The 23,173-nt window shown below is 41.9% G+C and overlaps 2 protein-coding genes across 2 annotated transcripts; both read right to left on the bottom strand.

The window, feature by feature from the left end:
• Window positions 1-32: 32 nt before the first annotated feature.
• Window positions 33-4,081, bottom strand: LOC308373730 (sulfotransferase 6B1-like; the record flags this gene model as incomplete). Its single annotated transcript, XM_080849357.1, has 7 exons — window positions 33-556; window positions 956-1,112; window positions 1,318-1,412; window positions 1,806-1,929; window positions 2,199-2,288; window positions 2,439-2,548; window positions 3,871-4,081. The coding sequence occupies 7 exons, from the start codon at window positions 4,079-4,081 to the stop codon at window positions 429-431; spliced, it is 915 nt and encodes a 304-aa protein (XP_080705483.1). The 3' UTR covers window positions 33-428.
• Window positions 4,082-7,422: 3,341 nt separating this feature from the next.
• On the bottom strand, window positions 7,423-21,507 carry LOC308368939 (uncharacterized protein). Its single transcript, XM_080843238.1, has 15 exons — window positions 21,139-21,507; window positions 19,773-19,882; window positions 19,547-19,636; window positions 16,487-16,610; window positions 14,519-14,613; window positions 14,157-14,313; window positions 13,332-13,455; window positions 11,990-11,999; window positions 11,294-11,717; window positions 10,436-10,545; window positions 10,119-10,208; window positions 9,753-9,876; window positions 9,033-9,127; window positions 8,609-8,765; window positions 7,423-7,921 (listed from the first exon to the last, which is right to left on the bottom strand). The coding sequence occupies exons 1-15, from the start codon at window positions 21,347-21,349 to the stop codon at window positions 7,794-7,796; spliced, it is 2,049 nt and encodes a 682-aa protein (XP_080699364.1). The 5' UTR covers window positions 21,350-21,507; the 3' UTR covers window positions 7,423-7,793.
• Window positions 21,508-23,173: the final 1,666 nt, after the last annotated feature.

The following is a 23,173-nucleotide window of genomic DNA, read 5'->3' as shown; positions in this document are numbered from 1 at the left end:
ATTTTTTCACGTTTGTTTGGGTTGGACAGCAGTGGATAACTTTTAACTAAAACAACTATTACAAGGATAGTTCTGTTGCAGCGTCTTATGTGCTGTAGAAATTGGACTTGAGTTTAACTCCAACTCTTTAAGAGTTCAAGTACATTCATGTGCTGATACCTGCTCCTCCCAAAAATAACGTCTGTTTGGTTGCTTAGACTGGATATATAATCAAGTGAAAGATAGTCTGCAAATATAATTTTTTCTTTTCTGTAATATGCTTTTTTTTAAATAATGTTAAATCAATACAAATTAATATTTTTTTGGAGTTGACCTCCTTTGAAAACAAACATATCGCTTCATATTGCTGATACACATTCTGACAGGTACTCATCATTATCAGAAATACTATACAAATTCTGCTGTTAACACATCCATCCAACATCTCCCTACTTGCAGTAGGTGTCGTATTTGAGTTTGGCTCCCAGTTTGGTTCCTGCTAGTCTCTTGTTGAACTCCTCGTCCATCTGCTGGCTCTGGGCCTCACTGAAGTGGTTCTTCCAGTCGCCCACCTCACCTGCGAAACACAATCACACAGGAGTCAATGATACTCAACAGTTCTCATAAGCAGGTTTGGGACTGCTGTTTGGCTAAATTATGCCCGTATCACTGTATTCACACAACTCAGAGGTCCATTTATCTGAACACAAAGAAAAGCCAACTGCATAAGACCTTTATAGATACATAAATGTATAAAACTAACTTGAAATATTTAGATCCTGAAATACATGAATGTGGTTGGTAATAAGCTGATGCTATGGCTGAATCAGTGTTATATGAGAACATAGCTACGGTGTATCAGTTGAACTGAACCATGGGAATCAACCCCATGATCTTGGAGAAGCTAGCACCTTGCTCTGCTCACCGAGCTGTTAGCACTTAGCATGAACATTAACATTATCATTTGCTAACACACCTTTACGGAATAACACGTTGCTGAATTTGCCAAGGGTGTTGACAGCACCCTCTTTCATGGCATTGAAGGTGCTTTGAGCTGAGATGGTCTGGACCTGCTCCTCTGTCAGGGGGAAGCCAAAGAACTGAGAGATCTCCTTGATGCCCTCACTCAGGTCCTGGGAATGATATGAAAATAAGGATGTGTGTGTATGTGTGTGTGACTGTGTGTGTGTGTATACATATAATTATATGAATACATACATGAACAGATGGATTATATATGAGTGATGTGATGACGTGTATCTGACATTTATCTGAAATGTATTAAATATTGATGTACTGTGTGTACTTGTGTGGGTGGATAAGTTAGTACCGCCTTACCTCTTTCAGGTGTTCATATGTGATCATCATTACATTCGAGTCATTGAAGAGCTTCTCCCAGGCTTCAACGTGGTCAAAGTATGAACCATAGATCACTGTTGAAAAATAACAGAGAGCTATTATTGATATCCGTAGTACATTTTGTTCTATCGCCCAGGTCATGTGCAATCATAAGCCACAACCAAAACTGAGTTATTCGGTGAATATTCTGATAGATATAGATAGATATAGATATAGATATCTGATAAATGTTGCTTTAAACCATGAAAGTAATATTTCAAGCACGATGCCCAATCAAAAGAAAAGTGCACAGCACAACAACTACTTACAAAATCTTCAAGAGATCAAGGTGAGGATTTAAACTCAGTTCCATTCGTCTTTATCTTCCTTGTAGTTTTGACACGTGATCATTCACATAGTCACCCATCGTTTAACAATAGATTCTAGCCTGCCATCACATCTCAATGTGATTTTCTTCTTATTCTCACCTTCTCCAGTCATGAAGTCTGTGAAGAACTTGTCCCACTCGACGTTGGGCAGCACTGGGTTCTTGTTCATGAAGTGAAAGAAAGAGACGAGTGTGTCCTTGGGGTTCCTCCACACCACCAGCATCTGGAGGAGAAGAGGTTCAAAGGTCAGAGGTCATAGTTCACCTCCTGGGTTCTTGTTCATGAAGTGATGGAAAGAGATGAGTGTGGCCTTGGGGTTCCCCCAAACTACTAAGGTCTATTCAAAGAATATTGCAGATAGATAGACAGACAGACAAAGGAAAGAAAGAAAGAAAGACAGACAGACAAAGGGCTGACAGCCAGACAGACACAGATAGATAGATAGATAAATATATAGATAGATAGATAGATAGATAGATTCAAACACCCAACCTTTGCCTTCTTTTCCTTAAAAGAAGGATGCATCTCATCAGGATGCAGATGAGTTGCCATGAGTCTTGGAGAAGCCTCTTTTGCCAAGGCCTGTGGAGAAAAAATAAAAACAAAAAAAAACCTCATATTATTAAAAGCATCTTTGCAATGATCAATGTTACTGAGGTGAACCAATCACTATGGTGTGTCTCATGGTTCTCTAGTGCAGGCCTTTGTGTGGGGTTCTGTGCTTGTACGCACCATTTGAATTTCTGGAGACAGGAACTCAATGTGAGGAGGGCCGTCTATGAACTTCTTTCCTGTAGCTGTAGTGATGATCTTATGTAAAACACCCACCGACCAGTTAAATCCTTTAGGGTAAAACACCTGCATATTCAATAGTATACTTATACAGTAATATCATAGGAATGTTATTGGGACATTTTTAATGGCGATTAGTGCAGAAAATAATTTCACTGTATGTCAGGATCCTGCTCTTTACATTTTGTGTTCGCCTGTTTTGTCGTGTGTTTCTTGTGTGTGTTGTTTGCCGTGTGTTTCCCTGAGTTTGTTTTGACATGTGCTCCTTGTGTTTTTGTTATGCCATGTGTTTTCTGTTTTGTTCTAAGACTCCGCCCCCACCTGCCCTCCGACACTTCCTGGATTTCCCTGTCACCATTTACCACATCTGTCCGTTAATCAGTTCACTCATTGTCTTGATTAGTTTCTCCTGCCACTTGTTTGCTCCCCACCAATTACATGTCTCCCTTCCTGTATTTAAGTTCAGTCTGACCTTTGTTACCCTGTCTGATCGTCACTTAAAGTCTGTATGAAAGACTCTGTCTGTCTGACCTGGATACTAGAGTTTAACTCTTCTGCTTTCCCTGATTATCTGCCGGCGTGAGAAGTTCTTGTTTTTTTGTATTTTTTCTCTTTTGCTCTGCCTGCTTTGGTTTTTGGATCTTTTGTGAGTTACCTTTTTGACTTTGACTTTTTGCATCTTTTATGTTTTGACTTTTGAGCCTTTTTGAGTATCATTTGTGGACAAATAAAGACAAGACTTTTGCCCGCAATTTTGGTCTGCTATTGGGTCTCTTTTTCCCTACGGAACCTAACACTGTAGTACTATGCAACACATTTCCTATTTGTTAAATCTATCATAATGTAACATCAAAAACATCACATTATTGTAATTAATTTATTTAATCTTCATGTGGCAAAAATGTTGTCCCTGTTCGTTTCATGGTTATTCTTTTCATCAACAGTTTCCAGGATTTCAAATGAGTGGAGTAATTTAGACCAGAGAACATTACAAGTCTGGTGTGAAAGAGAAAAGGATGTTTTTACTCCAGTGATCTTTCACTACATATTTGAACTGCTTTTACTATCAAACTAGTTTGTGTAATATAATTAGTAATATCTTACAGGATTTATGAGCAATACTGTACATAAGTCGCAAGTTGCATAAGAGGCCAGCTGAGCTAGTCAATGTTTAACAAAGGCATTCAACAAGGGGGCAAAAAAAGAGAAAGAAATGGTCAGTTATGCAAGAGAGTCTGTAACCCAATGCTTCCTGTCCCCTGTGGGCTTCCTTACATTCCAGGAGGCAGTTCATTGTGCAAGCCTCTGTTGACGGCCACCAGCACCACGTCCAACCCACAAATCAACAGTCTGATGGTGTAGCTTCACTCACCGCACTTAGGATAGGCCACCAGCACCACGTCCTCCTGCCTCGCCTCCAGGGTCCCGAGCGCCTCCAGGTTCTCCGGGGGGCTCATGATGGTGGGGTACAGGATCCCCCTGTGCCTGAAGACTTTCTCCTCGTCCGTCAGGCTCTGCGCCAGTGCCATGCTTCTCTCTCTCCATTTCAGGACTTTCTCCTCAGCTGTTAGCTCTTGGCTCATTTCACTGAGAGGCTCAGGAAAAGCTACGTTAAAATGCCAGTGAAGTGTGCAATCCTGGCTCCACTGCCACTGCTGTTCCTGCTGCTGCTGCCTCTGCCTGCGATTCCTCAGTGTAGTCTTTTCCTCAGTCCGAGATGAGGGGAGAGGTGGGAGGACCTAACACACACACACACACACACACACACACAGAGACACAGACAGACACAACTGGAAAACCTGGTATCTGGTTTGCACCAGAGTGCGTGACAGCGTTTGTTTATGCATTTATAAGCATTCAGGAGTTCCCGCCCCGCTGTGATAAGGCGTGTGTGTAAAAACAATCTAACAATGACGACACTGGTCAAAGAGCGATAACGGCCATAAATAAGATCACTAGATAAAATAAAATAGAGATGTGAAAGAAATGTTTTTTTCCTTATGTTGTTTTTTTCACTTCTTGTGCCATTACAGAAAGATATTTGTGGATACATTTTATTATATTATTTGGAAGTGTATGTCACTTTTATCTTTAACCTCCAAAAACAATTAGCTTCAAGCCCTGAGTTTGAGAGGAGGCAAAAAAAAAAAAATTACTCTATTTGTTGCCAACCACTGGCTGCCAAATGGTCTTCTTATCATGGTGATAATGGAGAGGTCCAAACCCTGCACTGCTCTGACACCTGGAGTCAGGAAGCAAACTGAGGTGTAGGCGACAACCACCAATGCAGAATGGTAATGGTGTAGGCCATTGAGAACCAGCTCAGGCAAAGAGTAGAGAGTAAGAGAAGCGTAATTATTCATAGTAGCAGGAATTAGGAGTTAGTTTATATTCCATAGTCAATAATTCAATATATCTCATCCCTAGTTGTAATTGTAGTGTTATTTGAAGAAACATTGGAAGTTGATAGCTCTCATGTGTATTCTGGACTTGACCACATGGTCAAGATTCTCTTAGCCTCATGAATAGATTTTGAGTATTTGATCACTGCAGGAACGCTGACACCTCTGTGTCTGACACTGTACGTTTACATGATGGCCTTTGTCCGATATTGGCTTATTCCCATTCCATACTGAATATTCTGTTTAGAACAAAGGTTTGTTGCGACATACCGTGATATTTCAGATGATAGTAAGAGCCCAGGGGTATCTTAAACAGTATAAATGGCTAGAGATGGAGGGGCTTGTGGGTCAGACCCAGTACACAGCTGAATCCAGAGTAGGTCTCACATGATTCATTACTGCTCTTTACTGGAATAAAGACTGATTGCTGCATCAACCCGTCACGTCTCTGCTTAGCTCCGCTCTGGCCACGCCCCCTTCAGCAAACTCACTGTCACTCACACTGCCAGCTGCATGTCATCAGTCTTGTTCAACGTCCCAGCTGCACTGCATTCACGTCTCCCAATCACACAATCACATACACTTGTTTCACTCCTTACATACAGAGATGGGCAAAAATACATCAACATGTATTTTGATACAAAATACAAAATACCCCTCAAATAAATGTATCAAAATAAAATACAAAATACTGTTGCCAGAAAATGTAACAAAATACAATACATGTATTTTGTATTTTTAAAATACAGGAAATACTTTTTCTGAATTTTCAGTTTTCTCACAATTTGGTATAGCAGAACATTCAGATTTGGGCTATTCAGTGGCGTAACGAAGTAACCACGGGGCCAGGTGCAGGCTATTATGACGGGCCCATGTCAGTGGTTCCGTATCCTTTTTTTTCATGTTTGTAACCGCCGCCACAGGGCTCTCATTGCAATCTCTATGGCTTCCGGGAGGGCTATCCCCACCGTGCTTTCATCATACGTAATTGCAAGGTAAGGACTAGGACGCGATCTGGCACTCCTCGCCTGGGCGAGACGCTCCACTTTGTGAATGAGGCGCGCCTCACCTAGGACGTGATCTGGCACTCCGCGTCGATGAGACTCTTTTTAAAGATCTTAGCCTACTATAAACGTTGTTGAGACTCTTACTAAAGATCTTACTCATTCTCACAGAGAAAAAACAATACACGTAGCCTACTATAAACGTTGTTGAGATTTTTATTAAGTTGATAGTCGGTAACAAAACAGAGACAAATAGCTACACGTCAAGCAATGTCATTTATTTCCTAAAATACATTTTACGAATCCAACTTACATTACCACTGCACACTCACAACCTTACAGATAACGTAAAGAAGTTGTACTAGCATTTGTATTAAAAGTTTATACTTTAATCTACCAAAGTACTCACCGTTTAACAATACAACTTCCACAAGTTACAGATTATCTTTGACAAAACATTGCCGCCCACATGTGATTGACAACACTGGTGCACATATGTGACATCACACAGATAAATGACCGTGTAGCTTTTTGTTTTGTCTCTGTGAGAATGAGTAAGATCTTTAGTGCGAGTCTCAACAACGTTTATAGTAGGCTAAGATCTTTAATAAGAGTCTCATGTGCGCCCGGGCCCCTGCCTCTATGCAATGCGGCGCGGAGTGCCAGATCGCGTCCTAGGTGAGGCGCGCCTCATTCACAGGGTGGAGCGTCTCCCCCAGGCGACGAGTGCCAGATCGAGTCCTAGGTGAGGTGCGCCTCATTCACAAAGTGGAGAGTCTCGCCCAGGCGCGGAGTGCCAGATCGCGTCCCGGACCTTAGCTTTAATTGCGTGTAAGGACATCACACGGCTTTCATCAAGTCACATTGTGTCAAGATGGCTAACGTTCAGTGCAACAACTTGATTCGCTCTTTGAAAGAACCTCCTTTATGTCGGTGTACTGAAGATAAATTGACAAGGATCAAGACAGCTTTCTAAGTTTTCGACCACAACCCTGTTTTGAAAAAATTGATTTAACATGAGAGTCAATGAGAGAGATCTGGGGTGATTTCCTATTCGCCCCAAAAAAGGGCGGGCCATAAAATGCAACACTTTGGCAAATTGACTGATTCGACAATGACAATGTGTTTTGTGCAATTCCAGAGTGTGATTGTGTTTCCCTTGTGTTTACCTCGCCCTGTTTGTGTCCTATTCCCCGTGCCCTGGCTGTATCCCTCAATAAATTCTGCTTCACCCGAAACGCCTGTCTGAGTCCATACGTTCCGTGACACAACCACAAGAAACATCTTTTTTTTCTTACAGCACACAGACACAAGCACATAAGTATGTTCTGCGTCACGAGCATCATAACCATTCACACATTCTTTTCACATTCACGTGTCAAGTGAAATGAGGTTACAAATTATTAGTAAATTGGCAGCTTTATTTTTTTCATGTTTGTTTGGGTTTGACAGCAGTGCTAAACTTTTAACTAAAACAACTATTACAGGGATAGTTCTTTTGCAGCGTCCTACGCGCTGTAAACATTTGCCTTGAGTTTAACTCCAACTCTTTAAGAGCTCAAATACGTGTATTTGTTGATACTTGTTCTTCCCATAGATAATGTATCTTTGGGTGCTTAGACTGGATATCTAATCAAGTAAATAGAAGTCTGCAAAAAGTCTACAAATATATTTTTTCTTTTCTTAAATATGCTTCTTTTTTAAGGAGCACAATGCCCATGTTGTTGAAAAATAATATACAAGAAATACAAATGAAAAGATTTTTGGAGAATGGACCTCCTTTGAAAACAAACATATAGCTTCATAGTGCTGATACAAAATCTGACAGGCACTCATGATCAGAGATACTATCAAAATGTCTGCTGTTAACACATCCATCCAACATCTCCCTACTTGCAGTAGGTGTCGTATTTGAGTTTGGCTCCCAGTTTGGTTCCTGCTAGTCTCTTGTTGAACTCCTCGTCCATCTGCTGGCTCTGGGCCTCACTGAAGTGGTTCCTCCAGTCGCCAACCTCACCTGTGAAACACAATCACACAGAAGTCAATGATACTCAACAGTTCTCATAAGCAGGTTTGGGACTGCTGTTTGGCTAAATGATGCACGTATTACTGTCTTCACACAACTCAGAGGTTAACTGAAATCAATGGCCTGTTCATGTCTAGCCTGTTGTCATCAGCAACATATTGTTTTAACAAAACCTCTCAAAGAGGCAATCTGAAGTGTTCAAGCTGTGATTGGTGCAAAACAAATGCAATCATTACTTATTGGGTCACATCTTACACTAAATACCCTATTGTAGTTCTTTACCAATCAACAACAATATCCGTATGTTCCTGCCACAAACATACTGTACATATCCCGGTACATGAAGTCAGCATCAGTCAATGGGCGGTGACTTGAAGGGTTTGATTTCCAGTCCAGGCTTATCATCTCATATACTTGTATAGACTGCATAAGACCTTTATAGATACATGTATAAAACTAACTTGAAATATTTAGATTCTGAAATAAATGTATGTTGTTGGTAATAAGTTATTAGTATGGCTGAATCAGTGTTATATATATGAAAGTATAGCTACGGTGGATCAGTTGGACTGCCCCATGGGAATCAAACCCCATGATCTTGGAGAAGCTAGCACCTTGCTCTGCTCACAGTGCTGTTAGCTGTTGCATGAACATTAACATTAGCATTTGCTAACACACCTTTACGGAATATCACGTTGCTGAATTCGCCATGGGTGTTGACGGCATCCTCCTTCATGGCAGTAAAGGTGCTCTGAGCTGAGATGGTCTGGACCTGCTCCTCAGTCAGGGGGAAGCCAAAGAACTGAGAGATCTCCTTGATGCCCCCACTCAGGTCCTGGGAATTATATGAAAATAAGGATGTGTGTGTGTGTGTGTGTGTGTGTGTGTGTGTGTGTGTGTGTGTGTGTGTGTGTGTGTGTGTGTGTGTGTGTGTGTGTGTGTGTGTGTGTGTGTGTGTGCATGCATATGATCATATGAATACAAACATGAACAGATGGATTATATATGAGTGATGTGATGACGTGCCTCTCACGTTTATTTGACATGTATTAAATATTGATGTATTTTGTGTTCTTGTGCAGGTGGATAAGTACAGCCTTACCTCTTTCAGGTCTTCATATGTGATCATCTTCACATTCGGGTCATTGAAGAGCTTCTCCCAGGCTTCAACGTGATCAAAGTATGAACCATATATCACTGGTGAAAAATAACATAGAGCTATTATTGATATCTGTGGTACGTTCCGCCCATTGTTTTGACTAATTTATGTTATGGCTAACTGTGCCCATTTGTGCAGATGCCATAATGACATAAACTGGTAACACTGTATTTGGATAGTCCGCCTACAGAGACTTTACAAATGGTTTAAAGAAATTTAAGAAAATAATTGTTCTAATTGTTCACTGAACATCACCTAAATCAAACCAAACGCCTAACCCTAACGATACATTGTAGTTAACAGAGTTTCAGCGGATAGTTTGCTTATAAACTGAGTGTCTGTAGACAGTCTACAGGGGACCATCCAAATAGAGTGTGACCCATAAAACAAATCACAAAACAGTCATACACAAATGTGCTTAACCTACCATCACTATACTGCAGTAGTGCTCTATCGCCTGGGTCATGTGCAATGATAAGCCACAACCAAAACTAAGTGATTTGAAGAATATTCTGATAGTAATATTTCAAGCACAATGCCCATTCATCTTTATCTTCCTAGTAGTTTTGACATGTGATCATTCACATAGTCACCCATCGCTTAACAATAGAGTCTAGCCTGCCAACACATCTCAACGTGTTATGATTTTCTTCTTATTCTCACCTTCTCCAGTCATGAAGTCTGCGAAGAACTTGTCCCACTCGACGCTGGGCAGCCCATTGTTCTTGTTCATGAAGTGAAAGAAAGAGACGAGTGTGTCCTTGGGGTTCCTCCACACCACCAGCATCTGGAGGAGAAGGGGTCATAGGTTATAGGTCAAAGTTCACCTCCGGGGTTCTTGTTCATGAAGTGATAGAAAGAGAGGAATGTGGACTTGGGGTTCGGCCAAACTACTAAGATCTATTCAGACACACAGACAGAAACAGACAGACAGACAGACAGACAGACAGACAGACAGACAGACAGACAGACAGACAGACCGACAGACAGACAGACAGACAGATAGACAGATAGATTCAAACGCCTTACTTTTGCCTTCTTTTCCTTAAAAGAAGGATGCATGTCATCAGGATGCAGATGAGTTGCCATGAGTCTTGGAGACGCCTCTTTTGCCAAGGCCTGTGGTGAAAACAAAGACAAACATGGTCGTACCTAATATTATTAAAAGCATCTTTGCAATGATCAGTGTTACTGAGGTGAACAGATTACTAGTGTGTGTCTCATGGTACTCTAGTGCAGAGCGGGGTTCTGTGCTCATGGTACTCTAGTGCAGGCCTTTGAGTGGTGTTCTGTGCTCATGGTTATGTAGTTCATGCCTTTGTGTGGGGTTCTGTGCTCGTACACACCGTTTGCATTTCTGGAGTAAGGAACTCAATGTGAGGAGGGCCTTCTATGACCTTCTTTCCTGTAGCTGTAGTGATGATCTTATGTAAAACACTCACCGACCAGTTAAATCCTTTAGGGAAAAACACCTGCACATTCAATAGTATACTAACACACACTAATGTCATAGGCATGGTATTGATAGCACTTGGGACATTCTTGGGACATTCTTGTCTTTAATGGTGAATAGTGCAGAAATTAAATGGCACTGTAGTACTATGCACGACATTTCATATACAGTATTTTAAATCTGTCATAATGTAACTAACATTTATTTATGTGGCAAAATTGTTGTCCGTGTTGATTTCACGGTAATTATTATGTCACCAGTTTGCAGGATTTTAAATTAGTGGAGTACTTTTGGAGTCCAAAAGATAACATTACAGGTCTGGGGTGAAAGAGAAAAGTATGTTTCCTTCCGGTGATCATTCACTACGTATTTGAACTTCTTGCACCATTAACCTAGCTTACGTAATTTCTTACATGATTTATGAGCATTACCGTGCACAAATCAGTTATGCAAGAGAGTCTGTTACCCAATGCTTCCTGTTCCCTGTGGGCTTCTACTTTCCAGGAAGCCTTTTATTTACTTCGTAGGCTAGTTAGCAATCAACGCCATACAAAGTGTCTACAAAAGATTAGATACAAAAAAAATGAAATATACATACAGACGCACTAAAACAGATTCAAGTTTTTAAAAAATTGTGTGAGGACAAATTCCTAAACCATTTGCACAGAGCTGTAACTAACTAGAAGGATTGGTGATTAAAGCACTGCCTATGTGTGTGACCATGTGAGCATGTTCGTGTAGCTTCGCTCACCGCACTTAGGATAGGCCACCAGCACCACGTCCTCCTGCCTCGCCTCCAGGGTCCCGAGCGCCTCCAGGTTCTCCGGGGGGCTCATGATGGTGGGGTACAGGATCCCCCTGTGCCTGTAGACTTTCTCCTCGTCCGTCAGGCTCTGCGCCAGGGCCCTGGTCCTCTCTCTCCATTTCAGGACTTTCTCCTCAGCTGTTAGCTCTTGGCTCATTTCACTGAGAGGCTCAGAAAAAGCTACGTTAAAATGACAGTGAAGTGTTCGATCCTGGCTCCACTGCCACTGCTGCTGCGATTCCTCAGTGCAGTCGTTCCTCAGTCCGAGATAAGGGGAGAGGTGGGAGGACCTAACACACACACACACACACACACACACACACACACACACACACACACACACACACACACACACACACACACACACACACACACACACACACACACACACACACACACACACACACACACAGATACACAGACACAGCTGGAAAACCTGGTATCTGGTTTGCACCAGAGTGCGTGACAGCGTTTGTTTATGCATTGAAGAGCATGCAGGAGTTCCCGCCCCGCTGTGATAAGGCGTGTGTGTAAAAAGGGGAGTTCCCGCCCCGCTGTGATAAGGCGTGTGTGTAAAAAGGGGAGTTTCCTGCGGGCTGTGACAGGAGGTCAACCCCCAGTGGTGATTGGTCTCGTTCTAACAATGACGACACTGACCAAAGAGAGATAACGCCCATAAATTAGATCACTTGATAAAATAAACTAGAGATGTGAGAGAAGAGTTTTCTACCTTATGTTGTTTGTTTTTCACTTCTTGTGTCATTAGAGAAGAATATTTGTGGATATGTTTTGTAATATTATTTGCCTATTATAAGCAGCCGCTGTGAATACCAAACATGTGGTCACCACGATCTGGCAAATGGTAATCTCATAATGGTGATAAATGAGAGGTCCACACCCTGGCATTGCTCAGCCACCAATGTAGTGTGGCAATGGGGTAGGCCATTGGCACCAATGTAGTGTGAGAATGGGGTAGGCCATTGGCACCAATGTAGTGTGGGAATGGGGTAGGCCATTGGCACCAATTTAGTATGGGAATGGGGTAGGCCATTGGCACCAATGTAGTGTGGGAATGGGGTAGGCCATTGGCACCAATGGAGTGTGGGAATGGGGTAGGCCATTGGCACCAATGGAGTGTGGGAATGGGGTAGGCCATTGGCACCAATGTAGTATGGGAATGGGGTAGGCCATTGAGAACCATCTCAGGCAAAGAGAAGATCTTTTACAGTATGTATGGCTAGATATGGAGAGGCTTGTGGTTCAGACCTAGAACACAGCTGAGTCCAGAGTATGTTTTACATGCTTAATTACTGCTCTTTACTGGAATAAAGACTGATTGCTGCATCAACCACCAGAAACATATTTCCTTCTTACAGCTCACAGACCCATATGCAAATAAGTACATTGATTCAGAGTAACAAGTATCATAACCATTCATACATTATGTTCCTCACATTCATGTGTCAAGTGAAATACGGTTACAAATTAGTAGTAAAATGAAAGCTTTATTTCTTCACATTTGTTGGGTTTTGACAACAGTGGTTAACTTTTAACTAAAACAATGATTACAGGGATGGTTCTGTTGCAGCGTCCTACATGCTGTGGACATTGGACTTGAGGGTAACTTCCAACTCTCTAAGAGTTCAAATACATTTATTTGCTGATACCTGCACTTCCCATATATAACATCTGTTTGGGTGCTTAGACTGGATATCTAATCAAGTGAAAGGAAGTCTGCAAATAGTCTGCAAATATGTTATTCTCTTCTTTAACATACTTTTTTTGCAGCACAATGCCCCTGTTTGGAAAAATAATATACAAGAAATACAAATTAAAAGACTCTTGGAGAGTGGACCTCCTTTAACTACCTTTGAAAACTAAAATATAGATTCATATTGCTGATACATAGTCTGAAGGCACTCATCATTATCAGAAATACTGTGCAAATGTCTGCTGTTAAAACATCCATCCATTTTCTCCCTACTTGCAGTAGGAGTCGTATTTGAGTTTGGCTCCCAGTTTGGTTCCTGCTAGTCTCTTGTTGAACTCCTCGTCCATCTGCTGGCTCTGGGCCTCACTGAAGTGGTTCTTCCAGTCACCCACCTCACCTGTCCAACACAATCACACAGGAGTCAATGATACTCAACAGTTCTCATAAGCAGGTTTGGGACTGCTGTTTGGCTAAATTATGCAGGTATCACTGTCTTCACACAACTTGGAGGTCCATTTATCTGAACACAAAGAAAAGCCAACTGCAATCAATGGCCTGTTCATGTCTAGACTGATGTTTTAACAAAACCTCTCAAAGAGGCTATCTGAAGTGTTCAAGCTGTGATTGGTGCAAAACAAATGCAATAATTACTTATTGGGTCACATCTTTCACTTATTACCCTATTGTAGTTCTTTACCAGTCACCAACAATATCAGTATTTCCCTGCCACAAACATACATGTTACGGTACATGAAGTTGGCATCAGTCAAAGGGCGGTGGCTCAAAGGGTTCAATTTCAAGTCCAGGCTTATAGTCGCATATACTTCTATAGATTGCATAAGACCTATATAGATAAATAAATGTATAAAACTAACTTATATTTAATATTTAATTTTAAGATCCTGAAATACATGTATGTGGTTGGTAATAAGCTTCTGCTATGGCTGAATCAGTGTTATATGAGAACATAGCTACGGTGTATCAGTTGCACTGTCCCATGGGAATCAAACCCAAGATCTTTGAGAAGCGAGCACCTTGCTCTGCTCACGGAGCTGTTAGCAGTTGCATGAACATTAACATAAGCATTTGCTAACACACCTTTACGGAATAACACGTTGCTGAATTGGCCGTGGGTTTTGACGGCGTTCTCCTTCATAGCACTGAAGGTGCTCTCTGAGTAGATGGTCTGGACCTGCTCCTCAGTCAGGGGGAAGCCAAAGAACTGAGAGATCTGCTTGATGCCCCCACTCAGGTCCTGGAAATGATTGGAAAATAAGTATGTGTGTGTTTGTGTGTATGATCATATGAATACATACATGAACAGAGGGATTATATTTGAGTGATGTGATGACATGTATCTGACATGTATCTGACATTTATCTGACATTAAATATTATTGTATTAAATATTGACAAGTATGTATTTTGAGTACTTGTGAGGATGGATAAGTACCGCCTCACCTCTTTCAGGTCTTCATATGTGATCATCATTACATTCGGGTCATTGAAGAGTTTCTCCCAGGCTTCAACGTGGTCAAAGTATGAACCATAGAGCACTGGTGAAAAGTAACAGAGAGCTATTATTGATATCCGTGGTACGTTTCGCCCATTGTTTTGACTTATTTATACTATGGCTCACTGTGCCCATTGTGCAGTTGACATTATGACATAAACTGGTAACACTGTATTTGGATAGTCTCCCTACAGAGACTTTACAAATGATTAAATGAAATTGAAGAAATTCAGTTTTTCTAATTTTTTACTAAACATCACCTTGGCAAACGCCTTACCATAACCATAAATTGTAGTCAACAGAGTGATAGTTTGTTTATAATCTTAGTGTCTGTAGACAGTCTACAGGGGACCAACCAAATACAGTGTGACCCATGAATCAAATCAACAGTCATCAAATCAACAGTGAAGAATGATGTGATCCAATAAACCGTGCGCCCTTCATGCTTGATTTCAATGCCATTTGAAAAACATATACTCTGTGTGAAATTGCTATGCCTGACTTATGTCATTTAAACCATATATCTTGTGTGAAATTGATATTCAGCGTACCACGCTGAGTGCTGCTTGTGTGGAGTTTAATAACGTGTTTTTGCAATATTTTTATACTCTGAGTAAGGATTTGCTTGAAGGTAAAATTTGATGAACCTGTTTTCTGCAATATTATTCATATAATTTGTGTGTGGGCTTTCTGAAACTAGCGTGTGAAACAAACCATAAAATATGTAAGGTTGCTGCTCTACTTAAATTTGATACTCTGTGTGTGCCATGTAAAAAGGCTGTGGCTGTCTGAGCAGTCACAGACGCAGACAGGAAGAGGCCCTCCAGATAACCCAGGAAGCAGGAGGGGTCACAAGTGTAACCTAGGTTGCTAGGCGACCCAAAGAGGAAATCAGCTGGTTGGGAAGGGGGGTTGGAGAAAGTTTAAAAGCCAAGTCCAATGTGGATTTCGGCTGAGCTCTTCTTTTGCGCGCTGAGGGGTCTCACTTTTATTCTGCTGTTCACTTTTTACTTATTTCTTAGCTTATACTTTTTGTAAAGGCCCAAAGCCTATAGTTAGCGTTTTTACTTTATTTTGTGCTTTTGAGCACGTTTGCCTCTATTACAATAAATCATCAGAGGTCATTTTGTTAACTCGTCCACTCTCGTCTGAGTCCTTTTATTGTTTGGAGTACCACTAAGTGAGCTGATCACCTTATCTCGTTAGCTGGTCAGGAACCGTGCTGTCACTTAGACAGGGTCGCCTCTGGAGGAGGTGAGATCCTGCTGGTGTCAGTGCTCGGACGACCAATCTGACTTGGTAAGTGTCCTCTTTTCCCTTAAAGGAAAGAATATAATAAGGGGCCTCTGTGAGGTCCTTGTTGTATGGTGATTTAGACATCTTTAGTGGAGCTTTGGTGAGAGTCATGATATCCGAAGATAGTCTGTTCTAAGTGTGAGTGACACCGCGCCTTAATAAGCGATTGTGAGAGGCTGTAACAGGGCTCTCGGCATCGAAAAGCAATCAATTAATTATTAGAGGAGGTCACTAATGAGAACACTTAACAACAGTCATACACAAATGTGTTTAACCAATCACTATAATGCAGTAGTCCTCTACGCCCAGGTCATGTGCAGCGATAATCCACAACCAAAACTGAGTGATTCGGTGAATATTCTGATAGATAACATGCTGCTTTAAACCATGACAGTAATATTTCAAGCGCGTTGCCCAATCAAAAGAAAAGTGCACAGCACAACAGACTACTTAAAAGAGCTTCAGGATAACCATCAAGGTAAGGATTTCAACTCAGTTTCATTCGTCCTTATATTCCTTGTAGTTTTGTCACGTGATCATTCACAAAGTCACCCATCGATTAACAATAGAGTCTAGCCTGCCATCATCTCAACGTGTTATGATTTTCTTCTTATTCTCACCTTCTCCAGTCATAAAGTCTGTGAAGAACTTGTCCCACTCGACGTTGGGCAGCACTGGGTTCTTGTTCATGAAGTGAAAGAAAGAGACGAGTGTGTCCTTGGGGTTCCTCCACACCACCAGGATCTGGAGGAGAAGAGGTTCAAAGGTCAGAGGTCATAGTTCACCTCCTGGGTTCTTATTCATGAAGTGATGGAAAGAGATGAGTGTGGCCTTGGGGTTCCCCCAAACTACTAAGATCTATTCAAAGAATATGGCACAGCATGTATACCATTTCAGACAGACGGGGAGACTGGCAGACAGACAGACAGACAGACAGACAGACAGACAGACAGACAGACAGACAGACAGACAGACAGACAGACAGACAGACAGAAACAGACAGACAGACAGACAGACAGACAGTCAGAAACAGATAGACAGATAGCCAGACAGACGGACGGACGGACGGACGGACGGAGAGACAGACAGACTGAGAGATTCAAACACCTGTAAGATAAAATCAATATATCATATAAAAGAACAGTGAGTAAGGTTCACACAGGAAAAGTATAACCACAGATGACCAGAGTAATAAGTCATTATGGATACCATCCTACGCATGTTTCACATAGTGGGGGGATACGTGATAGAGAACAGGCTGCATAAAGTGATTGAAATAATATCTGAGGCAGACCGGTGATAGAGAACAGGCTGCATAAAGTGATTGAAATAATATCTGAGGCAGACCGGTGATAGAAAAGAAGGCTGCATAAAGTGATTGAAATAATATCTGAGGCAAGCCCAAAATAAAGTAAAAGTGAAAAGACTGATAAGAGTGGTTATAATAAAAAACCTGAAGCAGACCTACCTAACTACCTGGGGAAACACTGAAGTCATAGTTTAAAGTTCAAACTGGGAGTAGATCCTGAGGCGGTAAACTGACGACTGGCCCTCTTAGCCCGTACATTAGCCTACATCGTGGTCTATGATAGGAGGTGATCCCCTGAGTTAGATGCCCAATTCTTACTAGTATTTAGCTGAGGCCTACGTGATTTTATCTTAGGAAACCTGTGACTACTGATTGATTGTATCTTAGGAAAACGGAGACTACTGATTGATTTATATCTTAGGTAATTTAGAAATTTCTGTGTTAGTTCTGTCTTATTCCAAAAAGGGTAAAAAACACATATTGTACAGAGAGGTTTTGGGTCGCATCTGTGCTGTACATCAGCAGTGCGAATCTCTGTCCTTATCAGAGGAAGTCAATTCCTGCCTCTGAACACAAGATTTGACATATAGGGGTGTATCTGTGCTAAAACTTCACCAAGGGTTTTTCTTTTTATGAATAAAAAGAAGGGGGGATGTATTGTACTGACATATTGATGTGTTTAAGTGTTGTGGTCTCATCACTGATACCAGTAAGAATGAAGAATTTAGGAACGTAAGACAAAAAGAGGAAGTTCCGAGCTCTGTGAGAGTAGAAAAGGAGGGGGCAAGACAGAAAGACACACGCAGAGAGGAGGGAACACAGAGAGAGAGAGAGAGAAAGGGAAAGTGTTTTGTGTTAACATCTTAGAAGTATATATGAAAATAACATGGATTTAAGTGTCTCTTACAGGTTGAGTGGTAGAGTGGACAAAACCTGAAGGCCCCTACACACCTTATTGCCACATAGGCAACCACTACTATGCCAGATTCCAGATGCTGCTGAGGTGGCTCAGATGCTGAGTCACTGCAAAATGGCGTTGAGTAAAATGTTTAACCAAGGAGAGGAGAATGTGTTTGATGAGAATCTGTTACAGGATGGAGAGTGGCAGAGATGTCTGCCTAGGAGAGAGCAATGTGAGGCAAAGATGGCGGCGCAAGCCGACTATTTCGATGTCATGGACGATCAGCATTGGAGGAAACTACAGGAGGCGAAAATGGCAGAGTAGTCAGATGAGAAAGGGGGAATGATTTTTGCTAAAATGTGCTCGCTCATAATGCTTTTGTGCTAAGATTACATATTTCAGTACAGGATGTATGCCTATGTATGTTTTCCTTATTCTTTATTCTCTACAGAAATGGTTGATTTTATAGATTTTATAGATTATGGTTGGTTTATACCAGGAACAATCTAGTTAAATACCAATTGATAGTTAAAATGAATGTAAGCCTCAATATGTTTTTTCTTAAAGTGTCAACTCATATAGTATGTAATTAGATAAACATGTGTATTTTTTACTTTTCATAAGAATAGGTGTTTAGACACTGAAAGGGAGACCTCAAGTGAAAAGTACTGGCAGTTTCACCAAGTCATGGGAAACGGATGACCTGTAAGGGGGGACAGGCCCATCCCAGTAACAGGGTAGAGCCTGTAGGTGTAAAAATTGCTTCTGCTGTGCTAGAATGCCAAAAGAGGGTGGTTGATAGAATTGTGTACAGTAAGATGAGAACCCACCCTTACATGGCTTTTTAGTGGCTTGCTTGAATACAGTGTTGACCTCATAAATGAGGTCAAAGGGGGGAATGTAAGATAAAATCAATATATCATATAAAAGAACAGTGAGTAAGGTTCACACAGGAAAAGTATAACCACAGATGACCAGAGTCATAAGTCATTATGGATACCATCCTACGCATGTTTCTCAATAGCAACTTATGCCATGGTAAGATAAGACCGAACAACAACAGTATTTCACCATAATACCATATGGCACACTAGATAAAACTAGAAGTGCTGATGTGGAAGCTTGTGATCTACTGTGTACAGAGGGGACAGACGGTATGTCACCATCCCATGATCATGGGGGGTGTCTTGTGGGCCCAGAGTGACATCACTGGGCTGGGGCTTTAAATGTTTGAACATTGTCTGTATCAGATCAGAATCCGGGTTCTCCAGCCGTTGGTGTGGTGCCTGATGTAACATTATTGACTGCACTGCACTGGCGGCTGAATTGTATCATCAAACTACCAAGTAAACTTATCTTGCTACAAAGAAGCTCCGTCCGTGACTCCTCTCTTGAACCAGCACGCACTTAGATTTGAGAATACCTAACTACTAGTCAAGTAAGAGATACATTTAATATAACACACCCAACCTTTGCCTTCTTTTCCTTAAAAGAAGGATGCATGTCATCAGGATGCAGATGAGTTGCCATGAGTCTTGGAGACGCCTCTTTTGACAAGTCCTGTGGTGAAAACAAAGACAAACGTAATGTTATTAAAATTACCTTGGCAATGTTCAATGTTACTGAGGTGAACATATTACTATTGTGTGTCTCGTGGTACTCTAGTGCAGGCCTTTGTGTGGTGTTCTGTACACACCGTTTGCATTTCTGGAGACAGGAACTCCATGTGAGGAGGGCCTTCTATGAACTTCTTTCCTGTAGCTGTAGTGATGATCTTACGTAAAAAACTCACCGTCCAGTTAAATCCTTTAGGGAAAAACACCTGCACATTAAATAGTATACTAATACAGTAATATCATAGGAATGTTATTGATAGCACATGGGACATTTTTAATGGCGATAAGCGCTGAAAATAAAGGACTATGCAACAAATGTCCTATGTTAAATCTATTATAATATAACTACAACATTACATTATTGTTATTTATTTATTTAATCTTCATGTAGCAAAAATGTTGTCCCTTTTTGTTTAATGGTTAGGCTATTCTTTTCATCAACAGTTCCCAGGATTTCAAATTAGTGGAGTACTTTAGAGTCCACCAGAGAACATTACAGGTCTGGGGTGAAAAAGAAAAGTATGTTTTTCTTCCGGTGATCATTCAATACATATTTTAACTTTAAATTTAGCATCGACCTAGTTTGCGTAATATCTTACAGGATTTAAGAGCAATACTGTACATAAGTCGCAAGTTGCATAAGAGGCCAGCTGAGCTAGTCAATGTTTCACAAAGGCATTAAACAGGGGGGGGGGGGGAAAGAGAAGGAGATGGTCAGTTATGCAAGACAGTCTGTAACCCAATGCTTCCTGTCCCTGTGGGCTTCCTTACATTCCAGGAGGCAGTTCATAGCGCCTGCCTCTGCTGACGGCAGCATCACATGATTCCGTTAAAGCCCCCAGGATTCCCTCATGCAGTGGGTCTCTGTTCTGCTCCTAACACAGCCTACCCACAGCTATTTATGTACAAACACACACATATAACCCTAACCCTACCCACAGCTCTTTATGTTCAAACACACATATAACCCTAACCCTACCCACAGCTATTTATGTTCAAACACACACATATAACCCTAACCCTACCCACAGCTCTTTCAAACACACATTTTCCTGCTCCACGTCCCGTTTATCAGGTCATTAATAAGTGCTTGGTCAGTCTGGGTGAAGGATGTACACTTACACATACAGTATATAACGCAACTTTTCAAAAGTTTTAGGCACGTTAGAAACAATGTTGTAAAGTGAGGATGCAAAATGATATGAATGACATGACTTTTAACTTAGCATTCAACGCGATACAAGGTTTAAAAAATCTATGTGAAGGCAAATGCCTAAAGCTTTTGCACAGAGCTGTCTCTTACTAAAAGGATTGGTGATTGAAGCACTCACTATGTGTGTGACCCCCCCCCCCTCCCCACACACACACACACACACACACACACTCCCCTCCCTCCAGTATTGTGCAACCCACAAATCAACAGTCTGATCGTGTAGCTTCGCTCACCGCACTTAGGATAGGCCACCAGCTCCACGTCCTCCTGCCTCGCCTCCAGGGTCCCGAGCGCCTCCAGGTTCTCCGGGGGGCTCATGATGGTGGGGTACAGGATCCCCCTGTGCCTGAAGACTTTCTCCTCGTCCGTCAGGCTCTGTGCCAGGGCCATGCTTCTCTCTCTCCATTTCAGGACTTTCTCCTCAGCTGTTAGCTCTTGGCTCATTTCACTGAGAGGCTCAGGAAAAGCTACGTTACAATGACAGAAAAAGTGTGCGATCCTGGCTCCACTGCCACTGTTGTTTCTGCTGCTGCTGCCTCTGCCTGCGATTCCTCAGTGTAGTCTTTTCCTCAGTCCGAGATGAGTGGAGAGGTGGGAGGACTAAACACACACACACACACAGAGACACAGACAGACACAGCTGGAAAACCTGGTATCTGGTTTGCACCAGAGTGCGTGACAGCGTTTGTTTATGCATTTAAGAGCATGCAGGAGTTCCCGCCCCGCTGTGGTAAGGCGTGTGTGTAAAAAGGGGAGTTCCCGCCCCACTGTCATAAGGCTTGTGTGTAAAAACAGGAGTTTCCTGCGGGCTGTGACAGGAGGTCAACCCCCAGTGGTGATTGGTCTCTGTCTAACAATGACGACACTGACCAAAGAGAGATAACGCCCATAAATTAGATCACTAGATACAATAAAATAGAGAGTTAGAAGAGTTTTCTTTTTTAGGTTGTTTGTTTTTCTCTTCTTGTGTCAGTATAGAAGAGTATTTGTTGATACATTTGATTATACTATTTCCCTTTTATAAGCAGCCGCTGTGAACACCAAACATGTGGTCACCATGATCTGGCAAATGGTAATCTCATCATGGTGATAAAGGAGAGGTCCACACCCTGGCATCGCTCAGCCACCAATGTAGTGTGGTAATGGGGTAGGCTATTGAGAATCAGGTTAATGGCAAGGGTTCCTTCTCAGCACTGCTGGCCTATACACAGACAAAGGCAGACAGTACACTGTTCTACTTTGACCCTATCCTTCTCGGCACTGCTGGCCTATACAAGGCACACAGTACACTGGTCTACTTTGACCCTATCCTTCTCAGCACTGCTGGCCTATACACAGACAAAGGCACACGTAGCCTAGGCTCTTTCCTGGGCTCTGTAATCAAGGAATTAAGTTTCAACATGGTTCAGCTGGAGTATCATTTCTGGAAACATCCAATGAGAGGAACATTATTTCCTGACAATTATTATGTGTCATTATAGCATATTGACACAAAGGATTATTATTTTATTTGAGCTGAGTTCTGCTTATGCTACTATTGTTGCTAACAGCACATTTAGCTGCCTTCACAAAAAGAAGGTTAATCTCCCTGGCTACATGGATCTTAGTTTAATGACTCTCTGGGATTGTATCTTGTCTTCCAGAATATTAAAATCGGCTACACCCGAGTGTTCTTCTGTCAGCCTAGAAGCTCTCAGTTCTGCTTTTGGAGCCCCCATACCCTGCATGGCTTCTATCTGGCTTCATCATGCTGCTCTCGATCGTCTAAATGAGGTTAGTTAATCTTATCGAAGAATCCCGCCGGCAAGTTTAATCTTGTGAATATGACAGTGACAGTGACAGTCAGTGTGACAAGCATGCAGGGAAGGCCATGAGCAGGATATAGAATCACTGCACTAGACTGGTGAAGTTGAGAACCACTGCACTAGACTGGTGCTGTTGAGAACCACTGCACTAGACTGGTGATGTTGAGAACCACTGTACTAGACTGGTGATGTTGAGAACCACTGCACTAGACTGATCAGGTGGAGAACCACTGCACTAGACTGGTGATGTTGAGAACCACTGCACTAGACTGGTGATGTTGAGAACCACTGCACTAGACTGATCAGGTAGAGAACCACTGCACTAGACTGGTGAAGTTGAGAATCACTGCACTAGACTGATCAGGTGGAGAACCACTGCACTAGACTGATCAGGTGGAGAACCACTGCACTAGACTGGTGAGGGTGAGAACCACTGCACTAGACTGGTGATGTTGAGAACCAC

This window comes from Sprattus sprattus, assembly GCF_963457725.1.
Source record: "Sprattus sprattus genome assembly, chromosome: 1".
Lineage (NCBI taxonomy): Eukaryota > Metazoa > Chordata > Actinopteri > Clupeiformes > Clupeidae > Sprattus > Sprattus sprattus.
Note: the sequence above shows the minus strand (reverse complement) of the source record. Positions and strands in the feature narration are given on the sequence as shown.

Bases quoted from the DNA above. Each gene is read 5' to 3' on its own strand.
- LOC308368939 (XM_080843238.1), bottom strand. From the start codon at position 21,349: ATGAGCCAAGAGCTAACAGCTGAGGAGAAAGTCCTGAAATGGAGAGAG. The intron at 10,546-11,293 runs GTGAGCGAAGCT...TTTTCCCTAAAG, and splicing joins GGTGGCCTATCCTAAGTGCG to GATTTAACTGGTCGGTGAGT. The intron at 8,766-9,032 runs GTAAGGCTGTAC...TATAATTCCCAG, and splicing joins CATATGAAGACCTGAAAGAG to GACCTGAGTGGGGGCATCAA.